General features: G+C 52.2%; 1 protein-coding gene and 1 pseudogene across 1 annotated transcript; both read right to left on the minus strand.

Moving 5' to 3' along the window:
- LOC119358044 lies at window positions 1–8,553 on the minus strand (annotated as a pseudogene).
- Window positions 8,554–9,976: 1,423 nt separating this feature from the next.
- On the minus strand, window positions 9,977–10,616 carry LOC119359755. Its single transcript, XM_037625849.1, has 2 exons — window positions 10,375–10,616; window positions 9,977–10,275 (listed from the first exon to the last, which is right to left on the minus strand). The coding sequence occupies exons 1-2, from the start codon at window positions 10,578–10,580 to the stop codon at window positions 10,026–10,028; spliced, it is 456 nt and encodes a 151-aa protein (XP_037481746.1). The 5' UTR covers window positions 10,581–10,616; the 3' UTR covers window positions 9,977–10,025.
- Window positions 10,617–11,013: the final 397 nt, after the last annotated feature.

Raw genomic sequence — 11,013 nt, forward strand, 5'->3', positions numbered from 1 at the left:
TTAGTCAGCAATTTCCACACAACCACCGCCCCATGTTCTTAAGATTAAGGTTAATCCAGTAAAAATAAGATTAAGGCTGATCTAATGAGGCTCAAACTCAAGAACTCAGTGCTGCCTAAGTACCTGGAGGCATGCCATGACAGGATGGAGAAGCCGATGACCTTGTGCACGACGATGTTCTTGAGCCCGTCCCCTTTGAGGCCGAAGCCGAGGACGATCGCCGCGATGCCGATGAGGAAGCCGAGCCACTGGACGGTGATGTGGCCGTTAGAACCAGTACGGGTCCTGCCGCCAGAAGTAACGCGCCACCATTATACCCATCGGCAGCAGCACGCCCCATCCCATCATGCACAGCAGCCCGTGCCACCTCTTCTCCACCGGCGCTAGACGGTGACGCTAAACAGAAACGAACGAGCAGATCCTCCTCGGGAAGAATTAGCAGTGGAATTAACAATGGATGTACCGGAGGCGAACTTGAAGGAGCGGGAGCCCATGTTGCACTGCATCTGGATCATTTAGTCGGAGGAAGGGAGGCTACCCTCGTAGCCGTCGGAGTAGATCAGGTACGATTCCGGGCGGTCGGTGCTGAGTTCGAAGGCCAGGCAGAGTCGGACGGACTTGGACACGACGATGGTCATGTTCCTGACTGTTAGCAGTTAGCTAGTCTACTCCCTCACCTCTCTGTCCTCGTGCGCACGTACTGCATGCACTCACCCACGATCCATGCACGTAGCCACGACCTGGCGCTCTGCGCCTCTGTTGTAACACTGATATATATACGAGTGAATACATCGGAGAGCACCTAAGGTGCATTCTCCTCTTCCCATAGCATTCTACATGGTATCAGACGCAGGGCTCCTTCCTCATCCCTGAAACCGCTTCTGCTCCTCTCTGCACCTCGTGGCCATGGCCGCTCCACCACCACCCCCTCCTCCCCCACCACCGCGGCCCAACCATGTCACCGGCGGCGGTTCACCCGCCACGCCGCCCTCCTCCCAAAGCCATACCCAGACCCTCCTCACCCCTCTGCCTTCACGCGTGCGGCACTGTTCATGCCGGATCCAATGACCACCTCCTCCATGCACACCCAGCCCCTCGTCTCTCCTCTCGCCGGAGTCTTCATCAACCAACACGTCCCCATCGCGCTGATGCTCAACCCGCCTAACTTCTCCCATTGGCGTACTCTCTTCGAGGTCACGTTCGCCAAGCACGTCGTGACCGACCACATCGCCGGCCCTGCGCGGCCCCGTGATCCGGCCTGGGCACAGGACGACGCCCACGTCCTCTCCTGGTTGTACAACCGCGTCAGTGCGGAGGTCTTCAGGCTCATTCACCAGCGCGGCGCTACTGCCGCTGTCGTTTGGGAGTCTATCTGCACCCTCTTCCTCGAGAACGCGGAGCATCAGGTGGTGTTCCTCTCCACCAAATTTCGCCGCATCGAGCAAGGTTCCTCGACCATCTTCTCCTTCTTCACGCGGATCAAGGACTGTGCCAACCGCCTCGCCGAGCTCGACGCGTCTGTCACCGACCATGATCAGGTTCTCAACATGTTCCGTGGTCTCCACCCACGTTTTCGCTATGTTGTGCCCATCCTGACGATGCAGACACCGTTCCCGACTCTGCTGTGCTGCTGTGCCTTCCCGCTGCTGGAGGAGAGTCGTCTTTCTGCCGACGGCAACACTGAGACCATGCTCCATGTTGCTCGCGTCCCGGCCAACAACAACAACACCTCGGGCGGCGGCGGCGGGAGCGGCGGCCCTGGGAACCGCGCTCCATGTGGCGGAGGCGGGCGCTACAAGGGCAAGGGAAAGGCCCACAACTCCGGCGGGGGTCAGCCGTCCCACTCCAGCGGGGGTGGCCATGTTCAACGCCCTCCCGCTCCTGCTGTTGCACCGTGGACAGGCATGGTTCACGCCTGGCCAATGCCGTGGCATCCTCATGCCACAGGCGCGAGAATACTTGGTCCTCATCCTGGCGGGAGCACGCCGTTTGCAGGCACTGCGTCACACCACACTGCTGGTCCGGGCATTCCGGGCATCCCTGGGACTGCACCTCCAGTGGTCTGGCAGCCCGGTGTTGTGCCTGCCCACCCGCTCTACGGCACTCCCAACACCGGCCTCTACAACACCACCGCTCCCAACACCGGCCTCTACAACACCACCGCTCCCAACACCACCACTCCCAACACCACCACTCCTGCATGGGACCAGGGCGCCCTCATCCACGCCCTGAACTCCATGACGATGCAGCAGCAGCAACAGTGACCGCCAACCGTGGACTGGTACCTCGACATAGGGGCGACGTCGCATATGGCCTCCTCGTCCGGTATGCTCTCCTCCTCCTCCCCCTATACTTCCTCTCGCATTTTTGTCAGCGACGGGACCACGCTGGCGACCACGCACACCGGCCACACCACCATCCCAACCACAGCCTCGCCCATCTCTCTCCGCAATGTTCTTGTCTCACCACATCTCATTCGAAACCTCATCTCTATCAAAGCTTTAGCTCGTGATAACCCATTAAATTTAGAATTTGATGAACTTGGTTTCTCTGTCAAGGATCGAAGAACGAAGAGGGTGATCCTCCGCTGTAACTCGGAAGATGACGAGCTCTACCTCATGTCGTCCACACCCGCATCCCGTGATCACCACACGCTCACCACCACCACCCGCGATCTGTGGCACCAGCGCCTCGGCCATCTAGGTGGGCCCGCTCTTGGCCGCACTCTCCATCTCACCGGCGTCGACTCCGCCCACTCCACCTCTCGTGTTTTTCATGCGTGTCAGCTAGGGAAGAGCACTAGGCTCCCGTTCAGTTCATTTGGACATGTATCTTTGTTTCCATTTAAGTTAGTACACTATGATGTATGGACCTCTCCCGTGCAAAGCAACTCTGGTTGCCAATACTATCTACTTATCCTCGATGACTATAGTCACTTTGCATGGACTTTTCCTGTACGACACAAATCCGATGTTCTTCCCACTATCGCACGTTCTTCACCTTTGCACGCACCCAATTCAACCTCCCCATTCTCGCTGTCCAAACGGACAACGTAAAGGAGTTTGAGAACACCTCCTCACGCGCTCTCTTCTCCTCGCTCGGCACCCAACTACGCATGTCTTCCCCGTACACATCACCACAGAACGGGCGGGCAGAGCGCGCCTTGTGCACTCTCAACGACATCACACGCTCGCTCCTCGTCCATGCCCACATGCCCACTCCTACTGGGCCGAAGCGCTTCAAACAGCCACGTTCCTCCTCAACCGACGGCCGTGCCGACCTCGCCACGATCACTCGTCGTTCCTCCTACTCTATGGTGCTCACCCCGACTACACGTCGATGCATGTGTTCGGTTGTTTGTGCTACCCGAATCTCACCACCACAAGACCGCACAAACTAGCCCCGCGCTCGGCGCCGTGTGTCTTCCATGGCTACTCGCAAGAGCACAAGGGATACCTCTGTCTTAACCGTGCCACTGGGCGCGTGGTGACCTCGCGGCATGTCGTCTTCGATGAGGGCACGTTCCCTTTCCGTTCCACCACGAGCACCCCCATCCAGCCAGAGTCATCTCTTCTCGACGAACTAACATATCTCCCCTTCGTCCCACAACAACCCCGAACTGCTCGTCCAACATGCTCCCCCAACCCCGCTACCGTGGCCATGCTCTCGCCAGCACCCGCGCCCGCTACCATGACAGCCCCAATGCCTCCTTCACCAAGCACTATTGTCACACCCGAACCCGCGTCGGCCACCTCCACTACCACGGCACCCGAACCCACGTCGACCACCTCCGCTACCATAGCATCTGATCTCGTGGACTCGGCGGCGACTCCTGACGCCAGCACCTCCACTGCCGTGCCACGACCCCCACCGCCGCCTCGCCATCGTGCATGTCAGATACCAACCCACCCCATGCGGACGCGTGCGCAAGCCGGCAAATTCCTACCCAACCCCAAGTAACACCAGAGTCTCACAACCTCTTCCACGCCTGACATATCACCGATTCCCAAAAGTGTGTGTGCCGCCTTGCGCGATCTTTGTTGGTTGGCTGCGATGCAGGTGGAGTACAGGGCCCTCATGGAGAACAAGACCTGGAGGCTCGTACCGCGGCCGCGCGGTGCCAATATCGTCACGGGCAAGTGGTTGTTTCGGCACAAACTCAAATCCGACGGTACGCTCGAACGCTACAAGGCCAGATGGGTGGTTCACGGCTTCTCCCAACGCCCCGACGTAGACTTCGACGAGACCTTCTCGTCGGTCGTCAAGGCGGCCATGATCCACATCGTCCTCACCGTTGCAGCATCTCGTCAGTGGCCCATGCATCAGATGGACGTCAACAATGCCTTCCTACACGACCACCTGATGGAGAGGGTGTACTGCCAGCAGCCGGCTGGCTTCGTCGACGAGACTCGCGCTGACCATGTCTTCCTGCTTGACCGTTCCCTCTACTGTTTAAAGAAAGTGCCGCGTGCTTGGTTTGCGCGCTACGTCGCGTTCGCCCGCAGCATCGGCTTCATCACCTCTCGGGCGGACCCGTCCCTGTTTGTGCTCCACAACGACGACAGCGACGCCTGCCTGCTCCTCTATGTCGATGACATAATTCTCGCTGCTTCGTGGACCGAGCTTCTTCAACAACTCTAGCGCCGACTCTTGACTGAGTTCTCGATGAAATATCTCGGTCCTCTCCACTACTTCCTCGGCATAGATGTCACGCGCGCGGCTCACGGGTTCTTCCTGTCGCAACGGAAGTATGCCGAAGAGCTCCTCGAGCGCGCCAACATGCAAGCCTGCAAGCCCATCTTGACTCCAGTTGACACCCGCTCCAAGCTCTGCAACGGATGGCGCGCCAGTGACCGATGCCGCGGAGTACCGCAGCCTCGTTGGCGCACTCCAGTACATGACCATGACACGCCCAGACATTGCCTACGCAGTTCAGTAATGCTGCCTGGTGATGCACGATCCACGCATTCCACACTTGGCGCTGGCGAAGCAGATACTGCGCTATCTTCGTGGCACCACTACTCATGGCCTGTGTCTACAACCAGCTGCCTCCCTCGACCTCATCGCCTACTCTGACGCCGACTGGGCCGGGTGCCCGGACACATGCCGCTCCACCTCCAGCTATGCAGTCTACCTCGGTGATGCCCTGGTGTCCTGGTACTCCAAACACCAGGCCACCGTGTCCCAGTCGAGTGCGAAAGCTGAGTACCGCACCATCGCCAACACCGTCGCTGAGAGCTGCTGGATACGCCAACTCCTCGCCGAGCTAGCAACTCCTCTGCGCAAGGCCAGCATCGTATTCTACGACAACATATCCTCTGTCTACATGGCCGCCAACCCAGTGCACCATCTCCGGACTAAGCACATCGAGCTTGATATCCACTTCGTCCGGGAGAAAGTGGCCCTCGGCGAGCTGCGCGTCTTACATGTGCCCACGAGCCAATAGTTCGCCGATGTTCTTACAAAGGGGCTGCCTACGCCGGCATTCAAGGAATTTCGGTCGAGTTTGTGCATTCGGCCACCCGACGCTCAAACTGCGGCGGGGTGTTAGCAGTTAGCTAGTCTACTCCCTCACCTCTCTCTCCCCCGTGCGCACGTACTGCATGCACTCACCCATGATCCATGCATGTAGCCATGACCTGGCGCTCTGCGCCTCTTTTGTAACACTGATATATATATACGAGTGAATACATCGGAGAGCACCTAAGGTGCATTCCCTCTTCCCATAGCATTCTACACTGACCAGGGTGAGGCGGCCGTCGTCCGGGGGCACGGCCTCTGGGCTCCTGCCCTAGAGGTAGTACTGCTTGGTGACGCCCTTGCCGCCCGACGATCAGCCGAACCTGGCGCTGCTACCGACCATACCCCCCTTGCCCGAGAACCTGACCGGCGGATCAACAGGGGAGGGGCGCCGTCCATCACGCCTTTGTGGTCTTGCTGCCAAGGGGCGGCGGCGGAGAAGATGGGGAGGAGAGGCAACGAGAGGGAGGTCGCGTTGCCTGGGTGGGAAGGGAAAAGAAAGAAAAGGTTTTTTCTCTCCATCGCTAGAACTAGGGGAGGTGTTATCTGCGGCTTGTGGTTGCTTTTGAAAAGGAGCTGCTCGCCCCCGTCGCTTTCGCCCTTCCAATAGTCAATCTCCTCGTCCTTCAAACTGACCATCCGACGCTTCCATTGGCCAACCACCCGCGCTGACCTGGAGTCCTGGACACGATGCAACGCTCTCATTGGACGACGTGCACAGGCAACGCCCTGCCGACGTGGAGTACGCGAGGGAGCACCCATGATGCACACCTTATTGTTTTGGATTTTTGGTTGTTTCATGTCAATATTATACAACTATCACATACTTTCGGCAACAATTTATATGATTGATTGGACTAACATATTGATTCAGTGCCCAGTGACAGTTCATGTTTGCTGCATGTTTTTTGTTTCGCAGAATATCCATATCAAGCGAAATCCAAACGTGATAAAAATTTACAGAGATTTTATTTTGCAATATATGTGATTTTTGGGAGTTGGAATCAACGCAAACGGAGGCCAACGGCCTCCACCACCCATCAGGGCGCGTCGGGCACCCCCTAGCGCCCAGGTGATTTTTGGGCAATTATAAAATTACAGGAATGAAAGGAAAACAAACCGAGAAGCCTAGAAATTGAAACCCACGAATAAACAGCACAAAACCAGCAGCCTAAAAAATCACAAAAAGGAATGATGAAAAAAAGAACACGGCCGACATAGACCCTTAAGAGCATAATAATATAGCCAACTGCTGGTTATAACATGTTGTCATGTCATTTATAGTTAATGTAATAGCCAACACCCCTCGCAAAAAAATGTAATAGCCAACACGTATAATAGTTTTTTTTACGGGAAAAGCTTACTTTATTAATCAAAGGATGGATATATCGTCTGTCAGCAGACTCACAATGAAATCAGGCGGGGCATCAATCCAACGAGATAGATTATTAGCACGTCCCCATCTAGCCAGCTCATGGGCTACATAATTTGACTCTAATACAATGCTCAATAATAAACCTCCCGAAATCTGCTACATAACTACGACATGCATCAAGAACCGGCGCTGCCTTCATCAAGAACCGGCGCTGCCACCATAGAATAACCTTCATTGAATCTAAGTGCATCCACCACCGTGATATTATCCGATCTCACCACCAAGTTATCGCATCCTGTATCTCTTGCTAGCTTCAGACCTTCAAGCAAAGCTGCCGCTTCTGCCGTGAACACATCAGCTACATGTTCTAATCTCCCCGTGGACGCCGACATGAAAGATCCTCGGTGATCACGGATGACAGCACCACAAGACCCTGCATAATCGCCTTCTGTGAATGAAGCATCGACATTAAGGACAAGTTGTCCTGCTAGGAACGTTGGCCACCTGTTGATCTTGGGTGTAGATTTCGCTTGTGCTCCACGCACATAATTAATCGCTAGGGCAACCACCGCCGGCGCTGTTCGTTCTGAAGTCAATATTTCTTCCCCTCGCACGGACTGTCTTCTTTGCCACCATAAGAACCAACAAACTGTTGATATGAGCTCTGGTAGCTCGACCAATCCAAAATATTGTCGCCGATAATAATCGTCACATAAAATGAACTCCAAGACTACTAAACCTGCTCGATCATTCAATGAAGCAAAGTTAGTATCTGCTGCAATTCCCAAAGCTTCCCACACTGCTTGCGCCCTTGCACACTTAAACATCACATGTGCTAAGTCCTCTGCACCATCTGTACAATATGGACATTGGGACAAGTTTCCAACATGGCGATTCATAAGAGTACTCCGGCATGGGATGGCATTGTGCAAGCATCTCCAGATATAAATTTTAACTTTCGCTGGCACTCTCAAACTCCACAACTTCTTCCAAATTGGATGGGGCGCCATGGAGAACTGGGCCAGACCGCTGTCATCTGTATCATAATTCACTTCCCATTGCTTATAATAGGCAGAACGTACTAAAAAAACGCCGCTCCTCGTGAGATGTCATGCAACATAGTCCTCTGTCTCCACATGGAATAATGGGGTTTGTAGTATGCGTTCAACATCAATGTGCCAGAAATTCTCCCGGATTAACATCTTATCCCATTCTCCGGTGATTGGGTCAATTAACTCATTCACTTTAGTAAGTACTTGGTTCTCCCTTATTGTTAAAACTTTTTTGGAGGCACTGTTGGGAAACCAATAGTCATCCCATATATTAATCTTTTCTCCATTGCCTACTCTCCAAATGTAACCCTTCTTGAACGTTTGAATTCCAGACCAAATGCTTTGCCACACATAGGACGACCCCTTCTTCAGTTGACAATTCAGAATATCTCCTGTAGGGTAGTACTTGGCTCTCAGAACTCCTGCACATAATGAACCAAAGTTCTCAATTAGTCTCCAACACTGCTTTGCCAACATTGCCAAGTTAAAGATATGAATATCCCGGAATCCCATACCTCCTCTCTCCTTTGCAATACACATCTTCCACCATGCAAACCAATGCATCCTTCGTTGGTCCTCCTCATCACCCCACCAATATTGCGACATTGCATCAGTGATTCCCTTGCAAATTTTCTTCGGGAATTTAAATACACCCATCACATAAGTTGGGATGGCTTGGGTCACCGCTTTCAGCAAAGCCTCTTTGCCTCCAAATGAGAGAGTTCTCTCTTTCCATCCGTTCACCATTGCTTGAATTCTTTCTATTATGTGTTTAAAGCAGTCAAAACGGTCCACCCCTATCATGGATGGTAGACCCATATATTTGTCTGAAATAGACTTCGTCATAATATTCAGAATTTGACGTACTTCTGCCTTCACCTCCACATTTGTGTTAGGACTAAAAAATATAGAGCATTTTGATTCGCTCACCAATTGACCTGAGGCTGCACAGTACTCATATAAAATCCCACGCAAGGTGTTTGCATTGTGGGCTATAAGAAAGTATTACTTTGTCAATATATGACCCACCTTTCATTTTCACAAACCTTCTTGGAGCTTGTGCTTCCTCTTCTCTCTCTTTCGACTTAGCAATAATACAATATTTAACAACTCGCTTACATCATCTTATTATGCTTGCTCTAAACACTCAGCCACGCATATCATGCAGGCCAAGACAAAAAATGCACAACTCTCAAAACGCAATCATGTGGTTAGGAATTTAGATGCGTTATAACTAAATCCCATCAAGATGTGTTTTAGAAAGTCCATTAGTTTATACTTCTTAGTAAGAATTTGATTTTCTCATAGTATTTGTTGAACTGTATTTGTTATCGTACCACCATTTACTTTCTTTTACTTTGAATGCTCTTGTTCAGATTTCTGCTGGTTGTATTTCTCTTTTCCACGGAACACTATATTCGCAAACTATATTCAAGATGGCAATCGATGCTGCCACACATGGTTTGGCGCTCGGTCATGATAGGCTCCGCTTGCAACCTGGATCTGCATTTTGCCACTGTTGTTATATCCACATGGTCGGATTATATTACTTTTTCCGTTTAGTGCCAAGATGAACTGACCAAAATATCATTGCCTCCTTTTCGCTCCCTAGCAACCGAACAGACATCATAAAGGGACAAACGGGCAGAGAAGGTAAGCGATTCCAGCTCGCCGACTTTGAGGTGGCAAAGGGCAGGAGGGCGACGACAATGAGACCATCTTCGTGGCAAGGGTTATCATGGCTCCGGTGACCCTCACGCCCTCGAGCTGGGGAAGAACCTCCTTATTCAGACCGGGTGGCGTCTGGTAGCACATTACAATGCTGGTTCGATGAAGACGATTCATAACACTGATCGAGCATCCATCCAACAATGCATAGATTAATTTTCATAGAATTTACTCAAACAGAAAGTAATAACATTACAATGTTATCACAGGTCATCAAGTAATAATATTACTCAAAGTTCTAGACTGAAAGGATACCATACCATGTCTCAAGTTCTCGGTGGAAAAGAACTGTAGTCTTGCTTCTCCATCAAACAAGATTCATGCAAGTCATCTTCATCCCTTTTTCTTGTTCACATCTCCTCTTGCTTGTCCAGTCCCACAGAAGTAGCAACATGCTGATATCCATCTTGCTTACGCGCTCTCTCAGCAGCGTGCTGATATCGTCGTATCAAGGGAAGACTCTCAACGGTTACAAGATATCCGTCATACTTCACTATTTCAGGACGGGAAGGCAGGGCACAATAACCAAGAGCATTAATAGCAAGAATACTCGCCAAAGCAGTCCACTTGGTCACCTTCTTGCTCCTGGTTATCTTCCGCCTACAGGTGGGTGGGATGAGACGGTAAGAATTACTTATTGTATATATGAACTGGGAGAAGAAAAAAACATCCATGTCTCCATGTGGTTGATATACGTACCATTGAGGGTCATGTGGTCTAGGCTCGATTTGGGCAGAGAGGTCCTTGAGCAGACTCTTGTCCCGCAAGGAGGTTTTAGAATCGGCGTCGACAAGGGCAATGACTTCATACAATTGCTCCTTCTTCAGCTGGACTAGCTCCGCACGGTGTTCCTCCTTCATGGCGCAGGTGAATTTGGAAGCCTGCAAGCGCATCAGCTCCCCCATCCGCCGGACTAGCGGACCACGGTGTTCCTTGTCTAAGGCGAGGATGGATATGGAAAGCTGGAAACACAGAAGCAGCATTGAGATCAATTGATAAGTAAAATAATATTCACAAGACATGTTGTCTACGTAGAGCAAACACACCGTATATCTTGCATTGGAATACATAAAACTAGTTGGAGACGAAAAAAGCCGACATATCGACGCATTCATGCTAGGCAGATTTTTTTTTCGATAAAGGATGGATTTTATTAACTCAAAATGAAGCATCAAGTGAATACAAACACAATGAGCCCACACCCGACCTCTGCATAGCTAGAATGCACACAGCCAACACCAACGCACACACACGAAAATCACACCGGCAACTAGCAAAGCAGGGCCGGCCCATAGGCCGGGGCAACGGGGCGACCGCCCTGTGCCCCTGGAAGGTAGG

This window comes from Triticum dicoccoides, chromosome 2A (assembly GCF_002162155.2).
Source record: "Triticum dicoccoides isolate Atlit2015 ecotype Zavitan chromosome 2A, WEW_v2.0, whole genome shotgun sequence".
Classification (NCBI taxonomy): Eukaryota; Viridiplantae; Streptophyta; class Magnoliopsida; order Poales; family Poaceae; genus Triticum; species Triticum dicoccoides.